The 24,397-nt window shown below is 37.8% G+C and overlaps 1 protein-coding gene across 6 annotated transcripts in view; it reads left to right on the forward strand.

The window, feature by feature from the left end:
* The first annotated feature begins 356 nt into the window (after positions 1-356).
* The window catches only part of RBL2 (RB transcriptional corepressor like 2), a 53,689-nt gene continuing 29,648 nt past the window's right edge, over positions 357-24,397 (forward strand). The window contains exons 1-11 of one of the 6 annotated variants that reach the window (XM_046680745.1): positions 357-703; positions 2,897-3,027; positions 5,583-5,783; positions 9,004-9,068; positions 12,317-12,445; positions 14,667-14,827; positions 14,919-14,983; positions 15,880-16,066; positions 19,766-19,932; positions 22,350-22,459; positions 23,171-23,274. In XM_046680745.1, the coding sequence (XP_046536701.1) occupies positions 464-703; positions 2,897-3,027; positions 5,583-5,783; positions 9,004-9,068; positions 12,317-12,445; positions 14,667-14,827; positions 14,919-14,983; positions 15,880-16,066; positions 19,766-19,932; positions 22,350-22,459; positions 23,171-23,274 (1,560 nt within the window). In that variant the 5' untranslated portion in view covers positions 357-463. Of the gene's footprint in view, positions 704-1,434; positions 1,541-2,306; positions 2,353-2,896; positions 3,028-5,582; positions 5,784-9,003; positions 9,069-9,822; positions 9,911-11,128; positions 11,316-12,316; positions 12,446-14,666; positions 14,828-14,918; positions 14,984-15,879; positions 16,067-19,765; positions 19,933-22,349; positions 22,460-23,170; positions 23,275-24,397 lie in introns of those variants that run through there. The other 5 variants (XM_046680744.1, XM_046680746.1, XM_046680747.1 and 2 more) reach the window with 5 other exon arrangements.

Consider the following 24,397-nt stretch of genomic DNA (forward strand, 5'->3'; position numbering starts at 1 on the left):
AGGAGCGACGATGAAATTTCTACTTACGCATACAGGCCCTTGCTATTATTCTTATTGTTTTAGATAAGGACACCCAGGTGACGAGTATTATTTCTGGGGACACCTTGGACCTAAACCTTCATATGTCAATGTTTCTTGGATGCCTGGTCTTCAATACATCCCTGCTGAATCGTATTACGATGGGGAGGTAGTAATTAACACGTACAGACGCTGCTTTTATTTCAGCCCGGGGGGACTGGGCGAGCTGATTTTTTACATATGATTTTTGACCCCCGCGGGCCTCCGGCCTGAACTACATTTCCCGGCAGGCCGTGCTCAGAACTACGGGTGCCTACGTGAGGTCCAGCGCCGTTGGCAGCGGCGCAGTCGCCGTGCGGGCGGCGACAGGCGGGCGCTTCGCGGTTTGAATGGCTGCGGGCCCGGGCCCTCACATCACCTGAGGACCGGCCGCCCAGGGTGCGCTATGCCGTCGGGAGGCGACCAGTCGCCGCCGCCCCCGCCTCCTCCTCCGGCGGCGGCAGCCTCGGATGAGGAGGAGGACGACGACGGCGAGGCGGAGGACGCAGGGCAGCCGGCCCGGTCGCCAGCCCCTCAGACCCAGCAGCGGTTCGACGAGCTGTGCAGCCGCCTCAACATGGACGAGGCGGCACGGGCCGAGGCCTGGGACAGCTACCGGAGCATGAGCGAGAGCTACACGCTGGAGGTACGCCCGGCGGCCGGCGAGCGCCTCTCGGGGCCGGGTCGCGGCGGGGACGGCCGCGCCCGCGGGGCTGCCCCGGCAGGCCGGGCTCCGGTCGCCGCCTGGAGGGGGCGGGGACCCTCCGCGCACCCTCGTCCCGGGAGGCTGGGTTTGCCAAGCCGTCTAGCTGCCGCAGGGAACCCGTCTCGCGGCTCTTCCCTGTCGGCTGCCGAGGGGGAGCCCCTTGCCCTGAAGGAGCGCCGCGAGGCTGGGGTCGTGCCGGGCTCACGATGACAGAATGCAGCACCTTTGGGCAGAGCGCACGGGTGCGGCCGTCCGGGCCGTCGGAGGGGGCGGGGCCCTGTGGGCTCGGGGGGCTCCGGCGGCCCCGGGAGCTGCCCTGCGGCCGGGCGCCTTTGTCCGGGCGCGGCGCCGTGGGCCCCCGCGTGCGGATTCGGGCTGTGCTTGGGTCTGTGTCAACAAAGACGGACCGCCCCGGGCCAGGGCCCGGACTTCTGCCTCCTGCGTAGACACTCGCCCCGTCCGTCTTTTAGGGCCTTCTGGTGAGCCCAGCCCTTGCACAGGACGCTAGTAGTCGCCGTGACTTAGGCGTGTTCCGTCCCTCTCTTCCGACGGGCTTGCCGACGAGAAAAATGGCCATTCCAGCCAGTGAGGCTCGGCTCTGTAGGCGCCTCCCCTCTGCGGGCCAATGGGAAGTGACGCGGAAGTCGGGATGTTTATCCGCCATGCGCCGGCCTGTGGGTGGCATTTAAACTGGAGGCCCGAGGGTTTTCTTAAGTTGTTGTACAGTTTGTGGGAAGAGGAGGGCAAATGGGCTCAGAATGAGGAGGCCGAAGCAAGGTATTAGTTGACTATAATTGTGTGTTTTTGCGTAGGGATCAATCACTAAGGTTATTGTAAATTTATTCTTGCCTTAATAGAAGTTTGAGTTTCTTCTCCCCATTGTTGTATCTACCAAAAAAAAAAGAAAGAAAAAACAAGCGACTGATACAGTGGCTTTGGAATCTGACAGACCTGGGTGACTTTGGACAATTTACTTAACCACTCCAAAACTGAATTTTGTGATATGTCAATTTGAAATATTTGTACCTACCCCACAGAGCTGTTCTAAAGGCTAAATAAGGTAACGTGTAGTTTCTGGCACATGAAGCCCTCATGTAGACGGTGCTTTAGAGCTGACAAAGCTCTTCATGTACTTAGGCGTTCGGGCTGAATGTTCCTCTTTATTTCTCGGTGGTCCCTGTGGCCAGGCAAAGAGAAGGACTGTTTCTTGGTGATGGGCGTAATTGCCTCCAAATAAGCTCTTTTTTTACCCTCAGGATGATCCTGTAAATTAGATAAAACAAGTATTATCACCATATAGTTGTGATGTTTCAACTCATAGAGGTTAAGTCATATGAAGTCAGTGTATAAGCAACTGACAAATGATAGACGATTAGTAAATTATTTCTGAAAACACGTCTGATGACTCAATTTTTTTAAGACTTCGATCTCACATTCTTAGCTCAGTTTACCCAATAAATGAATGAATATTTCGTCACTTATCAAGTATTTTTTAATCACCTCTTCTTTGCCAGACAGTGTTGTAGGTGCGGGGGATGGAGCAGTGAACAAAACGTAAAAATTCCTGCCCTTGTGGAGCTTGTAGTCAGGTATGCTGTAAGATGATGTGGGATGTCAGGCTCATGGAAGTGTACAATGGGAAATAAAGCTCAAGTGGTATTTAATACAGAATACTGGTTATAGAACTTTATCTTTGATTTCTTGTATTTTCTGTGCTTTATACTTATAACTCATTTAATTCTCACAGTCCTCAGATGAGAAACTTGAGCCTCTGCGACTGTTAAGTAATTTGCCCAAGGTATTCTGCTCCCATGTTGGGACTCCCAAGGCACATGTCCGAGAGAGAGCCAGGTGGAATCTGTATTGCCTTTTATGATCTGGGAAGTTACATAGTATCACTTTCTCCTATGCTATTGGTTAAGACAGTTCAAAGTAAGGGAACCCAGACTCCTACCACTGAGTGGAAGAATGTCCATGTCACATTATAAAAAGAACACATGGGATCCGGCCATCACTGAAATTACAATTTCTCACAAACATATAAATAACACTTCCAGTTTAAACACAAGAATTTTTTTATATTGAAATATATGTAGCTCATTAGCTAAAAGTCAATTTTGTTTTATTTTACAGGGAAATGATCTTCACTGGTTAGCGTGTGCCTTATATGTGGCCTGCAGAAAATCTGTGCCAACTGTAAGCAAAGGGACAGTTGAAGGAAACTATGTATCTTTAACTAGAATCCTCCGATGTTCAGAGCAGAGGTAACTATGTTAGAGTTTGAAAAGTAGTGTGACTAATTGAAAATCATCATGGTGGTAAGAATTCTCTTTGCTCATCATTTTCTGAGCATTTGTACCTATGGAGTGCTGAATTTAGAAGCTAGGTCATGGTTTTTCTTTACCACATCTAAGTTAGTGTCCATTATATTTTACTTCTTTGGTGAAAAATATTTAAATTTTAAGGTATTAAATTACTATTTACTATTAAAGGTTTTGATTCATCATTGTGATTACAAAGGGAGAAGTCTAAATAAGGATATTGAGAAACTTTAGGAAAGCTTTTTCTTTGCTTTTTTTTTTTTGAGGAAGATTAGCCCTGAGCTAACTGCTGCCAATCCTCCTCTTTTTGCTGAGGAAGACTGGCCCTGAGCTAACGTCTGCGTCCATCTTCCTCTACTTTATATGTGGGACGCCTACCACAGCATGGCGTGCCAAGCGGTGCCGTGTCCACACCCGGGATCCGAACCAGCACACCTCGGGCCGCCAGAGCGGAACGTGCGCACTTAACCGCTGCGCCGCCGGGCCGGGCCCTGTATGGTATTAAACCTTGAGCTACATGCACAGGACTTGTAACTTAGTATAAACAGGGCGTGTGAATACTTCTCAGTTTCCTGTTTTGGAGAAAAGCGACACTATTATAATCAATTAGAGAAAAAGTCAAATAATGTTTTAAAGAAGAGGCAGAAATTGCTTTTTCTGTCTGTTGTGTAATTGATTACATTTATTATTGGTGCCTTTGGGTGAATTTTCTCTTAGGGCTTATTAAAGATTGGTGGGAAAAGGATGTTTGGCAATTTAGGGGGAAATACCACTGTCAAAATTTATGGACCTAAGGGTTTAAAAAATCACTTACTGTTAAAATAATTAACAAGAAATGTAATATTTTAGCCATAGTCTGTTTATTAACCTTGAACTCCATCCTGAGTTATATTTAGGCTTCAGAACAAGGGGCAGTGCATAAAGAGTTGAACACCTGGGCTGTAAACCTGCAGAAGTGGACTTAAATAAGATGCAAAAGCATAATCGTTACCAAGAAGAGAAGTGAAGGCAGAGTAATCCACTTAAGTGATGGACAAGGAACTTTAGAAGCAAAGGTCAAATTATGGAATCATGATTATAAACTATAGTAAACTAAAGTTATCTAACATTTTAATGCAAGTAATACAATCCCAGGCTTCAGTTTTATTTCCATTTCAAAAACTCAGTTTTTATCTTTAAATTTTTACCTATGGGTTCAGATTATTTACTTTTCTGCCATAATAGACTGATGGATTAAAAACAAAGAGCAGATTGGGAGAAGATATTTACAATGCATATAACTGACTAAAGATCAGTATCCAGAATTATATCAAGTACTACTATCAAATGTTTAAATAATTGACAAACAGCAACTAAAAAATGGGTAAATAAAACAATTTCACAAAGGCCAAAACTCCACATAGCTAATAGATATAGGCAAAGATGTTCAGTCTCACTAGTTACCAAGGAAGTTCAAAGTAAAAACAAGATAGCATTTCATTCTCATCAGTAGGGGAAATTTGAAGTCTGGTAAATACCAAGTTTGGTCGTTATGTGGGGAAACAGGACCTCTGTATTGCTGGTGTACGCTGGTGAGAGTATAACTTGGCACAATCACTTTAGTGGGAAATTTGGCAGTATCTAGTGAAATTGAAAATGCACATTCTCTGACCCAGTAATTCTACTTCTTGGGGTAGTTTCTAAAGAAACTGTTACATACCTGTACAAGAATGTGTTCATCACAGCATTTTTTGTTATAATGAAAAATTAGAAAGCTCAACTGGAGAATGAATTTAAAAAATCATGAAAGTTCATATGAAGGAATATTTTTAGCAGTTAAAATGAATGAATTAGATCTACATATATCAACATTAATCTCAGAAACATTATTGAATGAAAAAGCAAGTTGCAGAATGCTACTTACAGAATGATACCATTTATATAAAATTTTAAAACCACACATACAAAAGATACTACTTACTGTTTATGGATACATATATATTCGTATAGTAAACATAGTAAGTACAGTAAGTATAAAAACAGGAGTGGGAAGGGTTCAGACTAACTTTAGAATGCTGGTTATCCTCTGGGAAGAGGAGTGGGGAATGGGATTGGGAAGGAGTACAAATGGGAACTCTGGCTGTTTATGTAGAACCTGAAGCAAATATGGCAAAATTGATTCGGTATGTTAATATTCGTTAAATCTGGCATTTGGGTACATGAATGTTGGTTATGTTACTCGGTTAATTGTTAATTATTTATTTTGTATTTTTATATATTTCATAATTTTTTAAAAACCCACAGGTAATCTCGGAAGAAAAGTAGATTAAGAAGATAAAAGAAATAAACCAATCTGTAAGAGATTAAGCTAGTCAGAGGCACAAGTTGTGATTTTATATCACTGTCTAAATGTAATATAATTTAATGAGTTAATTTTTGTTTACTTTTAATTACCTATATTTATACATTTACCTTTGTGTTAATTATGAAAATATGTCATTTTTTATTTTTAATATCAGCTTAATTGAATTTTTCAACAAGATGAAGAAGTGGGAAGACATGGCAAATCTACCCCAACATTTCAGAGAACGTACTGAGAGATTAGAAAGAAACTTCACTGTTTCTGCTGTAATTTTTAAGAAATACGAGCCCATCTTCCAGGACATTTTTAAATATCCTCAAGAGGAGCAGCCTCGTCAACAAAGAGGAAGAAAACAGCGGTATGTTTTTATATTTGTTAGTCAGGAATACACATTTGTCTGTTTGTGCTACAGTGTTGATCCCTCAGTGTATTTTGCTAGTCTTAAAAAACAAATGTGATTTCATAATCTGTTTCTCCAGTAGCTTTCTTTTAATAATAACTTCTTGCTTTTCATGAAGAATTTGACTTCTTTCAGATTGCACAGTGTATGGGGTCTTTGTTTACATAAACTTTCCCTTTTCGTGTAAGCAACCAAAAATACAAAAGTCAGACCTTAGATATTTTACCCCATTAGCCACCTTAGGTATAGAATTTGACTACTTAATTTTCTATTATTGACCATATTCATTATTTCTGTTATTTTCTATATATAATACCTATTGATTATTTCTACTATTTAACTTTTATGTCAAACTGAGTAATAATCTCCATGAAATGGCTTCTCTATTTTGATGTTTACAGCAATCAAGAGTAGAGAAACTGAACTGGGGAGAGAATAGGGGAACTGAAACTATTAGGAATTTGTGCTTTCTGATCATGTCTGTAAAGTCTGTACATTTACTCTGGCTCAGTGTTTTCCATCTTTCCCGATAGATAGGGGCAGTTATGGGATACAGATTCTCTACCTTTATCATGAACGTTTTTTTCATAAAGTAGAAGTGGGAATTTGTTCTTAAAATAGAACTAGAGGGGCTGGCCCCGTGGCCGAGTAGTTAAGTTCGCATGCTCCGCTTCAGTGGCCCAGGGTTTCACTGGTTCGGATCCTGGGCACGGACCATGGCACTGCTCATCAGGCCACGCTGAGGTGGCGTCGCACATACCACAATTAGAAGGACCTACAACTAAAATATATACAACTGTGTACTGGGGGGCTTTGGGCAGAAAAAAGGAAAAATAAAATCTTTAAAAAAAAATAGAACTAGGAAAACATTGACAAGAAAAGTAGGGGAAAAGGAGTTATTATAAATGAATGAATGTTTGCGTCTCTTTCAATATAAAAATTTTCCCAAATTGTGAAGGATGTTTATAGTGAGTGAGCACCTTTTAAAAATAAAACAAACTGTACATTTTTTTATAGTTGACCCCACTGATAGGGAAGCAGCTGGTCTAGTTTGCTTGCAGTTTTGGGGAATTGACTATTTACGATTAAGAATTTAAAGTTTGGATAGAAGCCTTGTTCCAAGTCTGAGTGAGGCTGATGTGATCATTTATAGAAAGATATGGGATATCTTCTTTTTTTTGGAGTGTTGTAGAAAATGATTTCTGATTGTACTTGCTTTGATATTTATTGGGGTTTATATACTACCTAATTCTAATTAAGAAAATTATAAGATAACTTTATTTAAAAATTTTACATTTATGTCACTTTGTATGCTTTTTAATAGTACTTTTGACTGATAATAATAATAATGATGTATGCCATTTACTGAGCATTTATTATGGGGCAGGAAATCTTCTAATACTTAAACATGTATTTACTTCAATTAATCCCTGTGACAACTTGATGAAGTTAATACTATTGTTACAGCTGGGGGAAAATAAGCCCGTGAGAGGGTAAGTAGTTTGGCCAAGGTCACACAGTTAGTAAGTGTGGAGCCGTTATTGAAACTCAGGGAGTCTGCCTGCAGAGCCCACGTGCTTCACCACGACTCTGTACTGCATCTCACCACACCAGCCTTGAAAGTTTGTCACTGAGTATTTATTGAGAGCTTACTGTGTGAAGTACTTTATTAGGTATCATGTAGGTCACAAGTATTTAAAAAAGCCAAAAACCCACAGACGCTGTCTTTTGAGAGTGTACAGGATAGTCAGGGAGAGGAGGCATGTATAAATGCAAAAGATAATAGAAGTGTAGGACTTTTGTAGGCAAAAATAAACCACTCTGTGTGAGCCAGTCAGGTAAGGTTCCATGGAATAAGTAGAATAGGTCTTCAACAGTGTGTTGGATTTTCCTAGGTGAATTTGGAGATAGAGATAGAGCCTTCTATGCAGAGGATAAAGAATGAAGACACTGAAGCAGCAAAGCAAGAAGACATTTGGCTGAGTAGGTTAGGTTTGTTCTAGAGTTATAGAGCCAGTTTTTATTTTAATTTAATTTAATTTTATTTTATTTTGAGGAAGATTAGCCCTGAGCTAACATCTGCTGCCAGTCGTCTTCTTTTTGCTGAGGAAGACTGGCCCTGAGCTAACATCCGTGCCCATCTTCCTCTACTTTATATGTGGGATGCCTGCCACAGCATGGCTTGACAAGCAGTGCGTCGGTCCACGCCCAGTATCCGAACATTTGAACCCTGGGCTACCGAAGTGGAACGTGCAACTTAACTACTGTGCCCCCAGGCCGGCCCCTAGAGCCAGTTTTTAGAATGACTTCAGTGTTAAGCTAAAAAGTTTTGAGTTTTATCTTGTTAGACATCAAAGCTAGATAGTTTATCACATGCCTGTGGTAGGAGGCTACTTTTAAAGCAGGGCGCTGACATTTAATCCTTGCCATGGACTGGTGAATTAAGTACAATATTATACCCAAGTAGAATAATCTTTTAGCAGATGAAGAGACTAAGGCACATGGAGAGCAAGTGTACGTAACTAATGACAGTGCGGGAACTAAACCTGTCTCCTTTTTAGAATAAGGCTGTCAGGATGTGGAAATAACAGATGTCTTATCTAAACATTGGCAGAGGTTTTGATAGAAAAGCCAAGCTTAAAACAGGTCGGAAACTCTCTTTAGCAGACGACCTGGCAAAATACAGCAGGAAATTCTTAATGATAGAAGTGTGAGGAATTATAGGAAGCCCAGAATTTACATTAAAAAGTCCTTTGGTGACTGGCTATATTCTAGAATGTCTTTAGGGAGGAAGGGTTTAGAGTTCATCAGCTAGGACAGGGGGAAAAATTGGGGGAAATATCTAAGTACGTACCTGGGTCTTAAGGCAACATTAGCCTCGCTGATGCCATCAAAAGAACTGTTGTTACTCATTTTATTTTCTACTGTATTTATCCTGACCTCGAAAAGCTTTTATAGTTCTTCAGAATTTTCTTCTTTCCGAGATGAACTCTTTCCCTGGCTCCCAGCTATTTCCTTCTCAATATTTAGTTGGAACAGAATTTGTTGTACATTATACATGTGAAGTGAATCTGCTATCACTCCCTCTAACTGTGGGTTTTGTTTCTCAATTTATAGTCATTTGTGATGTCTTTTGCTAATTCTTCTATTATCTCATGACTTTTTTCTCCCCCCAAAGGCGACAGCCCTGTACAGTGTCTGAAGTTTTCCATTTTTGTTGGGTGCTTTTTATATATGCAAAAGGTAAGAAAAGAGTATTATTTATTTAGATATTAGTTTATTTAAATGTTCAAGTACTGCTTTTGTTAATCTGTAACGTGTATCAGGAAAAGATTCTTACTGAAAAATTTCTCAAAGGTTTTAATCCCAGATTGTTTTTAAAGTATTGGCTTTTCATAAAAGAATCTTTTGATTTTCTTTACAATATCCAAAACTTCTCTTATTAAATGGGAAATCTTTTAATTTTGTTCTTACACAACATCTTTTCCATCCAAAGCAATTATTCTCCTGAATTATGGACTGAAAACGCCTTAGTGTGTCTATGCCAGTATCTTGAGCTGTGTTTTTCATGAGACATGTGTTGTTTAGTTGAGTGGGACTGATCATCCTCAAAGTAGATCAGATTACTTTTTGCATTTTGTTCAGATAAATATGCTTGATCATATTTCTTTACATACAATTTATTTTCTCTCCCTTCTCATCTTATTTAACCTACCCAAGGTTTGCATTCAGTGAAATATATTTTTGTCCTCTCTGTGTTTCTATGTAGAAATGATTCTTAGTAATCTAAAGAAGAAAAGAAAGTACAGTTACATAAGTTACATAGCTTTTTTCTATAGATGTGTAGAATGCCTTTGCCATTAAGATAGCCCAATAAAATGCAAAGTTAAAATCAAAGAATCATAGAGCTAGAAAGAGTTTTATAAATATAAGATATTCTCATTATTAGGTCAACTAACCAAACTTATTTACTTCAAAGATTAGGCAACTGAGGCCCAGAAACTAGCTGCTAGAAACAGAGCTAGGATTTGAATCCAGATTTCCTAGCTCTTGGTTTCATGCTGGATGTGAAGACCTTCTAGCAAGTATGTGTCACTCCCTTGGTCTTGAGGTTTGGTTTGTCTGATTATAGTTGGTCCTTTCTAGCTAGTTAGAGAGCTCATCCTTTTTTGCCTGAGCTGCATGCTTGATTGAAAAGAAAAATCTTTCTTCTGTCAAAAATCAGCTGTTATTTTGCTTTTTATCACATTGGCATGTTTCTTTAGTGGAGGTAAAGGTGATGTGATCGGTGGCATGAAATAAGGAAACTGTTTTCACAGTGGCTGCAACAATTGCTGCCACTTTTAGCTTGCTGTGGCTGGGGTTATATGTGATATTAATCTTGTCATTTGATTGTGGGCAGGTATATCTGAATTGTAGGATTTTTATCTGTTTTGTTTATGTCTTTTATGGTGTATTTGTACTTGGGAGTAAATGTATTTTGTACTATATAAACTATTAAAAAGGAATTTTACCATTCTTAGATTTTGGTCTCATTTGTTCAACTTGGGTGGTATACTTTTTGTCTCTGCATTTAACTCAGTGTTTGAGCTTTATCTTATTATTAATAGTTCAGTCTATAATTATTTGATCTGAAGAGACTTTGTCCTCTCACAGTCCAGCACTATGATCTTTTATGATTCACTAAGATCTTTTCTAATAGAGTAGTTTAATTGGTTTTATTCAGTTCTAGTTATTTGAGGGGAGCTGTACTCTTTTATAGCCACCTTTCTCGTGACTTTCTCTGCAACATGTGGGCATCCCAGATTATCTCATTCCTGATAAGTAGCCAACTTTTTGCCTGTTATCTTTGTTGACTTCCTATGTCAAGTACACACCAGTGACAAGTTTGGGCTTGTCATCATGAAGGGCTTTGTGGCCTGAAGACCAATAGGTGCCACTTCCTGTTTCACATGAGATCTCAAATCTCATTCCCGATAAATAAGTCAACTCTGGAGTTAAATAGGTTATTTTTGTTGATTGCAAGATAAAATATCTCACGAAGTGAAATTTATTTCTAAAGTCAGGATTTGACATGTAAAGTATATCATGTTAGGACAGTCCTGGAGTTTAAATTAGCTTCTGATCTTCAGGGGCATTTTAGCTTTTTGTTGGAAGTTAGATTGCTGCTGTTTTTTTCCTTCTATGGCAAGTACACACCAGTGACAAGTTTAGACTTGTCAGTGTGATAGGCTGCTTTGTAGCTTGAAACCAGTAAAGTGCCACTTCCTGCTTTACATGTGAGGAACTGAGTATATTTTAATATTAAACATCTTTACAGTGGAACTAACGAAAGTTAGTTTGGTTATTCAAGGCAAAGTTTAACCTATTAATTGTCATTTGCCTTTCTGGCAACAGAAAAATACTTTTTTCTCTTTAATTTAATTTAAGTTGATTTCTTGAGTGTTTGCATCTAGGCGAAAAAAGAGTTACTTATCCTGGTACATAGAGGTAAGTGGTAACTTTAGAGGAAAGGAGAGAAAAAAGCCTGAAACAAAGCAGTGTGTGAGAGAGAGAGTGTGTGTGTGCACATTTGGGTAGGCATTAAGTGTGAAAATATTGAGGTTTAGAAATAATTCTTCAGATGTATGTTAGCTATTTAAATTGAATTCATCTGATGTTATAAGAATGTGAAATTAATATGAAGCATATATTTGCAGTGTTTAGTGAAAAAAGGGATATGCTTAAAGTTATAAAAAATCTGGAAATATTTCTTAATTTCTAAGAATAATAAAACTGTTTAACTGCCTGTAAAACTGTGTTACATGTTGGACTTAAACCAGCACTGGAGAGATGACATGTCTATAGATTTGAGTTTGGGCTTCTTTTTTCTTTGTTGTGAAGCATCAACAGTTTACTCCTGGGATATTAGCTCTAGAACTTAAGTATCTTTCATGATTATCCTATTGCATTAATTTGTATAAGCTTATATTACTATGTAGAAAAGTATTTAAAATGGTACTGTTAGGAGTCTGATTATAGCTCCTGGTCTTTTTAAAGTACATACATTAAAAAAATAATGATATGAATCATTGTTTCAGCTGTTCCTGTCTAAGTATTTCTATTAGTTTTCTTGGCAGAAAAATATTTTCATACAAAACAATTTCTTACAGTTTGAGATAATTTATGAAGTTGTTTCTGTTCAGAATTTTCAAAGGAAAAACCAATGTTGATAAAATTTTGGTCATTTAATATTAGGTATTTAATAAATTCTTAGTTAATATTGAGTGAATGAACAGCATTTTTAGTAAAGTTTTGGCTTTCGTTAAACTCTTAGAAATTTATTAAACTATGAGAGTAATATTTCAAAATGTAAACTTGTCAAAACATTTTATGTAGCTCTTGAGTCAGCTTTGTATAGTGTTGTATAATATTTTAACTAAAGAAGAAATTATTTTTAAAATATTGTAAAGTTAATTCAAATTTAACTCTTAGTATTTATAATTCTGTAGGTAATTTCCCCATGATTAGTGATGATTTGGTCAATTCTTATCATCTTTTGCTGTGTGCTTTGGACTTAGTTTATGGAAATGCCCTTCAATGTTCCAATCGTAAAGAACTTGTGAACCCTAATTTTAAAGGTAAGTTTGTAAATCAAAGCTTACTGGACAACTCACATTTCTACACTATGTTTGCTCTTGGGTGTTGTAGACATAGTACAGGTTTCCCAGCATCAGCGAATCTAAGTGCTTTGAAAAGCTCGATTGTCATGTTATCCAGAGTACTCATGACTAGGAGTTCAGCTCTCTGTAAAAATATTTATGGAAAGAGCAGTTACAAATATTGTAAAGTTTAAGTCTTAGATGACAACTTGAGAAGTTTCTGAAATATGCTTAAGAAGAAGAAGGGATTTAGCAATTTGGAGTAGCAAAGATGACGTTAGAGCTGATGGTAATTTTTCTACATTGTCAAGCTTCTTGCTTGACACACAATAGGTCAACATGGATTTACTGAAAGAATCTTCATTTCACTTTCTTTCTACAGAAGAGTAGTAGTTATGGTTCTAAAGTAAGTAAAATGAATCTTTAGCTCTTAAACTAAAAGATGTATGGAAATGATAATTATTTTGGCAATGTGTTTGGAAGGCTTTCAGGTATGTAATTTCTATGAATGATGTATGGTAAGAGACCAAATTATGATTTACAAAGCAAATATTAAAAAATATTTGTAGAGCTAGTATATAATGCTACCATTATTTGAATAATACCATGGTGTAGGGTTCTGAGTGTCGACTTTGGGGTGGCTATAATGAGATTTTCAGCTTGTCTGACTTGACGTAGATTTTTAAAGTTAGTGGAGTTAGTTACTTCAGTCACTCCTGGTTTGGTAAATGTAATGTTCTTTGTATTCTATTTTTCTCTCGTTTCCTTCCTAATTACCGTTTATATTTCTATATAGATGCTTCCCTTCATTTTTCTCCTCTTTCATTATTTAAAAAATATATTTTTTCTTGCACTGGGTCTAGGGCAAGAATAAGCTATGAATTAATAGGATAAATACATCTAATATAATTAAATGAAAGCATATAAACAGCATATACTTTGAACAGTAATTTTTTTCCAGTGGTAGTTTTTATTTGAATGCAAGGCTTATTTGCAAAGTTATGTTTTATTTTTGCATGTTTTAGACATAACAATATACTAAAATTTTTTTTGAGTTTATAATAGTTTACATCAATGTGAGATTTCACTTGTACATTATTTCTTGACTATCACCACATAAGTGCTCCCCTTCACCCCCCGTACCCATCCCCCACCCCCATCCCCTGGTAACCACTGAACTGTTTTCTTTGTCCATGTGTTTGTTCATATTCCACATGAGTGAAATCATCTGGTGTTTGTCTTTTTCAGTCTGGCTTATTTCACTTAGAATAATTCCCTCCAGGTCCTTCCATGTTGTTGCAAATGGGATGATTTTGTCTTTTTTATGGCTGAGTAGTATTCCATTGTGTGTATGTGTGTATATATATATATATATATATACCACATCTACTTTATCCAATCATCAGTTGATGGACACTTGGATTGTTTTCCATGTCTTGGCCATTGTGAATAGTGCTGCAATGAACATAGGGGTGCATATGTTACTTTGGATTGTTGATTTCAAATGGTTTGGGTAGATACCCAGTAGTGGGATAGCTGGGGCATAAAGTAGTTCTACTTTTAGTTTTTTGAGGAATCTCCATGCTGTTTTCCATAGTGGCTGCACCAGTTTGCATTCCCACCAGCAGTGTATGAGGGTTCCCTTTTCTCCACACCCTCTCCAACATTTGTTATTTTTAGTCTTAGTGATTATAGGCATTTTAACAGGTGTAAGGTGGTATCTTAGTGTAGTTTTGATTTGCATTTCCCTGATGATTAGTGATGTTGAACATTTTTTCATGTGTTTATTGGCCATCTGTATATCTTCTTTGGAAAAATGTCTGTTCATATCATCTGCCCATTTTTTGATTGGGCTGTTTTATTTTTTATTGTTCAGTTGTGTGACTTCCTTATATATTATGGAGATTAACCCCTTGTCAGATATATGATTTACAAATATTTTCTCCCCAAATTTTCCTTTTTTAACCATCTGTACTTACATAATTGAAATCTTTTGAGTAGTGATACACTTTACCTCTATTTGCTATTTTTGAGGTATATTTAAATAGAGTTAAATTAGGCCCATATATACTATTTCCTATATGCTCATATGCTAACTCATATGCTGATTATACTCTCTATTATTTATATTTTAGTTTATTACAGTTTGGTTTATTGAATGCTACCTGATGACTCTGTTCTATGATTCTATACATCATAGGCCTGTCTGAAGATTTTCATGCTAAGGATTCTAAACCTTCCTCTGACCCACCTTGTGTCATTGAGAAACTCTGTTCCTTACATGATGGCCTAGTTTTGGAAGCAAAGGGAATAAAGGAACATTTCTGGAAACCTTATATTAGGAAACTTTACGAAAAAAAGGTTTGTAAGTAGTAAAGAAGTAATGTGAAAATACTTTCTGGGAAAAAATTTTATTAATATGATGACTTAAGGATCTTTTCTTTCATCATAGCTCCTTAAGGGAAAAGAAGAAAATCTTACTGGGTTCTTAGAACCTGGGAACTTTGGAGAGAGTTTGTGAGTATTTCTGTTATAAAACCGTTTTGGGGGCTGGCTCTGTGGCCGAGTGGCTAAGTTTGCGCACTCCGCTGCGGCGGTCCAGGGTTTGGATCCTGGGCGCGGACATGGCACCGCTCGTCAGGCCACGTTGAGGCGGTGTCCCACATCCCATAACTAGAAGGACCTGCAACTAAGATATACAACTATGTATGGGGGGTTGGGGAAGATAAAGCAGGAGGAAAAAAAAAAAAAGAAGATTGACAACAGTTGTTAGCTTAGGTGCCAATCTTTAAAAAAAAAAAAAAAAAGCCGTTTTAATATTTTAAATTATATACTTAAGAAAGTTCAGAGTTTAGTCTTTTTATTAATTGTACCCTGGAAATTTAGAATATGTTTTGTGAGACAATATAGGGAAGCAATAGGAAATTCTATCAACTGTTCATCTAAGCACATGTTTTAAAATTTATCGAAAATTGTATGGCTGTTCTTTAAAGCTTTAACAGTTGAGCTTTTGGATCATAATTTTTGAAATAAAGAAATTCTTTTGGAACCATATAGGAGAAAAATGATGATATAGAAGTACTGAGGTCTTCAGAGGTGCTTGGAGCAACCAGGAAAGATAATTTAGCTTCTCACCAGAAGCTGCACCTAGCAGGCAGGTTGGTACAGTGTACACACCCTGAAACACTGTCAGCAAAATAGACTTACTGTATGATGGAGGAGCATAGTGTAGCAAGCTTGCGATTTATACTCCTCAGTTTTTATAATTAACAGTGATCCCACTAAAATTTAACTTTCACAAAATTGTTAGAACTTTTAGTAGTTAAAAAAAGGAAATAACTAAGTGGCTTAAAACATTAACTGAAATGGCAGTTCTATGAGTGTACTTTTTTGCCTTTTTTTTTTTCCTATAGTAAAGCCATCAATAAGGCCTATGAGGAGTATGTTTTATCTGTTGGGAATTTAGATGAACGGATATTTCTTGGAGAGGATGCTGAAGAGGAAATTGGGACTCTGTCGAGGTGTCTGAATACTGGTTCAGGAACAGAGACTGCTGAAAGAGTGCAGATGAAAAACATCCTGCAGCAGCACTTTGACAAGGTGAGTGGAGCCATGCCAGGAGAGGGGAAATACAGGAGCAGCTGTGCCAGAAGAGTAGAAATACAGGAGCGGCCATGCCAGAGGTTCTCTCTTATTTTGGTAATTGTGTGTGTGTGTTTTACTTGCTTCCAATACAAAAAAGAAAATTTCCATCATACTTAACCTTAACTGAAAAAGTTATCTCTTATGTTTACTGATTTAATTTTTCTTAAAATCAACTTTCAAAGTTTTTGGTTAGATCTGAGAAAAAGAATTTAATATAAATTTAAATAAATGTATCATGCTGATAATTGTTGGTTTTGAAAATTGGGCCAGTGATATACAGTCTTTACATATTGAATATAGTAGGCATTTAGAAAATGTTGATTGACCTGAATTGGTGCCTTCTTCTAAGAGACTAGAGGATTTGAGAATCTGTAGTTTTTAAGAAAATTCTGTTAAACTGAGTTTCAGGATCGTGTGGTGTTATTTCATGCAGACACTTACGATGATGGAGACTAAGAGTTTTCCTTCAGTTTGTGGTGTTCACAGAAAATATTCAACTGCTGACAAGTGCCTCCAGAGGCGGTATGGATAATTCCAAGGGGTAACTCACCTGTAAGACCAGACTTAAGATTAGTTTACTTATTCATTCAACAAATATTTTAAAAGTCTTCTATATGCCAGATTGTGTCCTGGACACTGGGGATACATCAGTGAACAAAACAGCCATGAATATCCTGTTTTATATTCTAGTGTGGGGAGATGGACAATAGATAACCAAACAAGTAAATATATAGCATATCAGATGCTGGTAGTTGAAGAAAAATAGAGTAGTCATACAAAGGATTAGGGAGAAGGGAGAATGGATGGGTCTTGAACTATTATAGATAGGGTGGTTGGGAAAGGCATCTCTGAGGACATAACATTAACAGAGACCTGAAGTAAGTGAGGAAGCAAGTTGTGCAAATAGCTGGGAAATGTATTTGAAGCCAGAAGAACAGCAAGTGCAAAGCCATGAGGTAGGAATATGATTGGCTTTTTGGAGGAACAGTGAGAACGTCAGTGTGGTAGGAATAGAGTGAATAAGGGAAAGAGTGATTAAGAAGTGAGGGGAGAAGGAGACAAAAGGCACAGGCAGACCACATAGGGCTTTGGAAGCCTGTATGGTAAGGATTTTTGCTTTTGCTCTGATGGAGAGGAAAGCTATTGGGAAAGTGTTAGAACAGTGACTGACTGATTTACATTTTTAAATGTCTTGTGGGGAGGTGGGACGGAGGTGAGAGTGAAAGTAGGAATTAAGAGGCGATTGCGATGATTCTGGTGACAGTTCATGGTGACTTGGATCAGAGAAACGGTTGTATCTGGGTTGTATGTTGGAGATAACACCCACAGTATATCCTGATGGTTTGGATCTAGAGTGTGAGAAAAAGAAAATCGTGGTGACTCCAGTTGGGTAAATGGTATAAAAGCTAAAGTTCTTACAAATGCCTGTAAGGTCTTCAGTGATCTAGCCCTGCTACCTCTCTGAATTCATCTCATACCACTTTCCTCCTCACCCATTCCATTCATGCCACATTAACGTCCTTTTTTGTTCTTCAGCTATAACAAGCATACCCCCAACTCAAAGCCTTTGCCCTTGCTGTTTCCTCTGCCTAGAACATGTTTCTTCACAATATTCATGTAGTTTGCTTCCTCACTTCATTCAGGTCTCTCATAACTTGACTCCTGTATAAAATAAAACCACTAATATCCTCCCCAGCCCCCAGGACTCCCGTTCTCTACTACTCTACAATTAGTATTCCTCGTAGTATTTATCACTGGCTAGGTAGGTAAAAGAAAAATTTGTCTGATAGTAGGTAGGTAGGTAGATAGATCAATCGATGGATAGAAACAAAGAAAGAATTGTTTATTATCCTTCTCCCTGCATTAGAATATGAGTTTCATGAGGGCTGTGGCCAGTGCTGTACTCAGTGCTTGGCACATAGTAGGCGTTCCATGAGTATTTACTATTGACATTTATTGAGAGGGAAGAATGAGTTTGGGGGAAAAAATCCAGAGTTGGGGTTATGATTGTGTTCAGTTGGAGATGTCTTTTAGGCATCCTAGTAGAGAAGTTGAGCAGTAATTAGATATACAAGACCGGAGTTCAGAGCAGAGATTAGGGCTGTGTATATATCTTCTGGAGTCATCAGGATATGGATGGCTTTTAAAGCCATGGAATGAAGAGAGATTACCTAGAGGTATGAATTCATAGAGAATAAAAGAGACCTCAGGGCAGAACGCTGGGGCACTCCAGAATTTAGAAGTCTTTACTTGGAAAAGGAACACCCTAATATTTTAAAAACACTAACTCAATATTTATGCCAGAGTTAAAGAAAGACTCCTTTTGATGAGAATGCACAGGAAGCTTTAAGCTAAGAACTTTAACGGTGCTCCCTAGAAGCCCCACGCTGACCTTGAGGGCTGTGGGCAGGAAGCTGTTTGTGGTGGTTGTACTTGTTTCCTTTGTGGAAGCTTTGCTACCCGTGGGCACTGTGGTGAGGTGCTCTGGCTGCTGTAGCTTCTCCTGCAAAAGTATTAGATGTTGTTCTCTCCCAGCAAGGCACTGGTTCATATACAGGGAAGAAACTGGCTGCAAGAAAAGCTGTCGAGGGCAGAGAGCAACTTTCTGCATGTAGTTCATCTACCCGGATCACCTTGTTGACCTAAAACAAAATTATGGAATTAATTTCTTTGAAACAAAGTGGAAATCTTGGTTCTACTCCTGTTTGTCAGAGAAAAAGCATATAGATTTATTTCTTTTATGGTGAATTTCATTACTTTTCTGTATCTCATGAAACTTGAATAGTTCTGTTGCCAGGTGAAAATTTTGCTAGGTATTTTTACAGCTGTGTCTAGAATAAGTACATTTAATACAAAGGGCAATATAGTATATCTTGAATATTGAAAAACACTCTTACACCCTTTCAGAATTTGTTGGAAAAATTAGAAAAGATGTTTTATTAACATATGTATTCATGCTTAAATTCTTTGACATTAAGTCGTATCTTTGTCATATTTATATTCAAGAATGCCGACTTACACTTGTTTCTCTGAAGATCTGTCTACTTTAGAGGGAAAAACTGTGATAGACTCTAGTAAAGGTAAAGGAGGGGCAAGAAGACTGAAGAAGGCCATTCTGCAGTAGGTTGTTTTCTGCATTGGCTTGTATTCTGCCTCTAAGAATGTTTATTTTATCCTCTCTCTCTGAAGCATGTTTGATAGTTTAGATGGGCTTTTGTTAAATCGTGGATTTCATTTGGGCCGGATTTAATTCACAGCTGTCTTTTGTCAATCTTTGAGTATATACAAAAATAGCAGTAGATGGGAGCTGTGAAATTCCATTTCCAGTGATACCCTTAATTTTTTAATGCTTATTTTTGCCTTCAAGCTTGAATTTTGAAGGTGGGATGATGGAGAAATACGCCTTATCTTAAAGGTTTAACTTTTAAGAGACAAACTTTTTAGTTGGCTAAAATACAAATTGTTCTTTCACACATCTTCACATAGATAGTGGTGGCTCTTAGTGAGGTTATGTTTAAATTCCAAGAATGGTGATATTTGAATCACTAAATTTCTCGATAATGTAAAGACAAAATCCGATTCGCTTGAATTCCCATTTGTGAAGTAATTGAAAGTCTTTCTGATCTGAAATAATGTTCTTTTTTCCCCCTTTAGTCTAAAGCACTTAGAATCTCCACACCACTTACTGGTGTGAGCTACATTAAGGATAACAGCCCTTGTGTGACCCCAGTTTCTACAGCTGCACATAGCTTGAGTCGTCTTCACACCATGCTAACAGGCCTCAGGAATGCACCAAGTGAGAAACTGGAACAGATTCTAAGGTTAGTTTGAGCCCTTCTTGCCTTCTAAGATTTAGTTGTTGACCATTTTCCAATTTTCTATTTTAATTTTTCACTATTAGTGCCTTAATTCACACATTAATAATTTTATATCAGTTGCATGCTCAGTCCTGTTGTTAGTCTGGAGAGGACATAGCAATATAAGATGTATGAAGAGAAGATTATATTTCCTCAGTATCTTAGTCTTTGGGCTGCTATAACAAATACCGTAGACTGGGTCGCTTATAAACAGCAGAAATTAATTTCTCACTGTTTTAGAGGCCAGAAGTCCAAGATCAAGGCACCAGCAGATTCAGTGCCTGATGAGGCCTGCTTCCTGGTTCATAGACAGCTGGGGGTTTTTTTTGCTGTGTCCTAACATGGCAGAAGGAGGCAAGGGAGCTCTCTAGGGTTTCTTTTATAAGGGCACTAATCTCATTCAGGAGAGCTCTACCCTCATGACCTAATCCCCTCCCAAATGCCTCACCTCCAGATACCATCACATTGGAGATTAGGTTTCAGCATAAGAATTTGGGGGATGGGGCCCAAACATTCAGTCCATAGTATTCAGGTTTCTTTAATATAGTACAGGAAACAGTAACTAATGACACCAGAGACTACAGAATAAACTACCAAGCTATCTGTTACCAACTGTTCTTTTTTTTTTAAGATTGGCACCTGAGCTAACATCTGTCGCCTGTCCTTTTTTTTTTTCTCTCTTCTTCTCCTCAAAGACCTCCAGTACATAGTTGTATATTCTAGTTGTAGGCCCTTCTGGTTCTGTTATGTAGAGGATGCCGCCTCAGCATGGCTTGATGAGCCATACTAGGTCCGCACCCAGGATCCAAACTGGCAAAGCCCCAGCCGCCAAAGTGAAGTGCGTGAATTTTAACCACTTGGCCACAGGGCCAGCCCCCAACTGTTCTATCTTAAGATTTCAGGAAAAGGGAGGATCAGTAAAGATGGAAGTTGTCAAAGGACTTCATGAAGAGGATTGGACCTGAGCAAATTTCTGAAGGGTGGGTCAGATTTGAAAAGATAAGAGAGTTATATTCATAACCAGTGGGAAACCACTGTAACTTCTGTAAGCTATGTAAAACACCCTTAGCCTAAAAGGAAGTTAACTGCCTTTAGTTCCTTTGATCTGCCTGAGACTGGCAAGAATATCAGTGAGCTTTAGTGAAAAGCACAATAGACAATCTCATTACCTGTGCATAATTTTTAGCAAATTTACTTGACAAAATTACTTCCAAGGCCCCTCCAGTCCTAAAGGTTTGATAACACAGACCCTGTAGGAGCCCATTTTATTTCTGGTGGTATGGTGTAAGAAGGTCCTGTATACACATATCAGTAATTTCCCACTCATAGCTAGACTCATTAAATAGCAAGGCTGACTGATTTTCCTTTACATTTTCATGAAATGTGCTTTATTCATAACTTGATTGTGATTAACACCCAACAGGCTATGTCTGTATGGCCTCTTCTTAAGTAATGTTTCTCAGAGGACCTTGTTTACGTAGAATTCAGAAGCCTTTTATAAATACATTTTAGAAGCCTGTCTTAATCTCTGTATTTTCTAAATCTCTTTACAGTCTCTAACTAGGCATAGCAGCTTCTTTAATCTTAAATACCATTAGTGGGGTTAAGTATTACCAGTAGATACTAGGTAAAACCAAAAGGTCCTGTTTTCATAAAAAAGTACCTGCATATGTGTGTTCATAAATAAAATTCTGCTTGCATATGATATTCAGTAGCTATCTCTAGCAGGATTATAATTAATTTTTACTTTCTTTAAATTTTCTAAACTTGCTACCCTTTTACAATGAATATGTATATTTATGATCAAGATAAAAATATAGTTGTTAGAAAAGCCCACATGGTGACAATTTGTGTAATGCTTCTGCATTGAACATAATATTGCCTTTCTAGTAAAAAAAAGAAAAAGTCAATGAAATAAACCTTGTTTTGGAAGAAAAAATGTAGAATGCCAGTAATGCTTTATGTGAGTTTGTAGTATAGATTATATACCCCTTCATTCTGTTTTCTTCCAGGAGTTCTTAATGGGAGTTGTACTGCCCTTTGGGGACACAGTTGAGGGCAATTTGTTTGTCATCAGTGACTGCAGATGTGTAGGGTAGGTGGGGTCCAGGCCTGGACATCAAATGGGTACTGGTCAAGGTTATTAAACTTACTACAGTAAAAGGTACAGCTCCACGCAAATATTTTTTTCACTCAAAATGATAATACCAACACCTTCAATAAGGAAGTATGGGATCTCCTGGATTAATTTGGAAAGTGTATAGTTTCTGTTCAAACTATTTTGTATTTATAGGTTAGTAAAGTTACAGAGTTGTAAATAGTTTATCACTTTGTGACTTGGCAAGACCTTTAAATTAGTTAATTTCTTCTTATTTTTTTAGGACATGTTCCAGAGATCCAACCCAGGCTATTGCTAACAGATTGAAAGAAATGTATGAAATATATTCTCAGCATTTCCAGCCAGATGAGGATTTCAGTAATTGTGCTAAAGGTAAGACTTAATATTGTCTATATTGTTCTCATCTTTGACTTAACCACATGGAGTCCTTTCTTGGTAACTGAGTCAGAAATAAGAAGAAAGGATTTATGACTTAGACTGAGGGCTAGAATATGGATGTCCAATTTTTTTTGTCAACCAACTGATGTCTGGGCCCTTCTCAGTAAGAGAGAAATTTTAGACTGGTACCTTTTTATGTTGGACTTCAGTTACTTTTTTGTTTGCAAAATCTTTAGTTTTCTTTTGTAGACTGGGTATTAAATATTGAAGTATAGTGGTTCTTCAAAATATTGGGAACAAGGACAAAATATATAACTGTTAACATGCCCACATCTGTCCTAGGAGTTGTCTGATGTCATGAATCAGAACCAAGTGTGAGTGGAATAGTAAACCAATTATATACCTCTTTGCATAGAGCTGCTCTGTTCAAACATACAAAACAAAGGTGTGAATCTTAATGGAATGCTATTACATTTTTTATGCGCAATTTTCAGTTCACGATTTTAGAAAACTTTGACTGTTACCATGAAGAAAATTAAGGAATTTTAGGCATGATTGGAACAGTAACTATAGGAAGTACATATATATGAAGTGTTGAGTTTGTTTTTAAATTTTATTTTGTGGGCAGGGGATGAGATAGACCCTCCTTGTCCACAATATTTATTTTCTTTGCATGTGATTTTTGTGTTTTTATTATTTATGCAGAAATTGCCAGCAAACATTTTCGTTTTGCAGAGATGCTCTACTATAAAGTATTAGAATCTGTTATCGAGCAGGAACAAAAAAGACTGGGAGACATGGATTTATCTGTGAGTAAATAACCATTGTATTGATTAGCACAATAAAATGTAGTTTCCTTTCAGCCCTCCTCAGGAAAAAAAAAAGCAACAAAAGAGCCATTATTGAAGAAATAATATATGGCTTTGAGGGAATAAGATTGGCACCTAAGCAAACTTCTGTACTGAGTCATCTCACTTAGTGTTTCTCGTTGCAGCAGGCCATGTATTATAAGTTACAATTTCTGTGGATAGTAAGACTCTATAGTCAGGGATTAAAACATTCAGACTTAGCCTTAATTGAGTTTTTAAATAACATAGAGTTTTTATTCAAGCCTTATATAGCAAGAATAAATTTAGTATTGACTAGATAGGACTTTAACATAAATATTCAACTATTCCTCTTTGGCTAAGATAATTGTTTTTCCTAGATTTTACTAGTTAAGGAATGTGAATTGATTTTTAAACAAGTGATATTTACTTTCAATGACATGAGTAAATTTTTTTCTTTTTTGAGCAAGACTAGACCTGAGCTAACATCCACTGCTAATCCTCCTCTTTTAGCTAAGGAAGGTTGGCTCTGAGCTAATATCTGCTCCCATCTTCCTACACTTTATGTGTAGGATGCCTGCCACAGCATGGCTTGATAAGCAGTACATAGGTCCATGCCTGGGATCCAAACTGGCAAACCCCGGGCCAGCAGAGCGGAGCGCAGGAACCCAACCACTACTTCACTGGGCCGGCCCCTAAAAATTGACTTTTTAAACGATACTTTAAGGAAACTTATAAAATTGACCAATAATTGTTCTAATTCCTTGTAACTATTTACATTTCTTTTTTTAAATATAAAATATGGCTGTAGGAATTTAAAATGCTGTTTTATGACAAATTTTTTTTTTTTTTGAAACATACAGAAGGGTATATAAAACATAGTTACAGTTTAGGGTCTGATAAGTGCATATCTGTATACTCACATAAGAAATTTATTACAAATTTCTTTTTTTTTTAAATTGTAGTAAAATATACAGGGGCCAGCCCGGTGGTGCAGCGGTTAAGTGCGCATGTTCCGCTTCGGCGGCTCAGGGTTCACCAGTTTGGATCTCGGGTGCAGACATGGCACCGCTTGGCAAGCCATGCTGTGGTAGGCATCCTACGT

Source organism: Equus quagga, chromosome 13 (genome assembly GCF_021613505.1).
Source record: "Equus quagga isolate Etosha38 chromosome 13, UCLA_HA_Equagga_1.0, whole genome shotgun sequence".
Classification (NCBI taxonomy): Eukaryota; Metazoa; Chordata; class Mammalia; order Perissodactyla; family Equidae; genus Equus; species Equus quagga.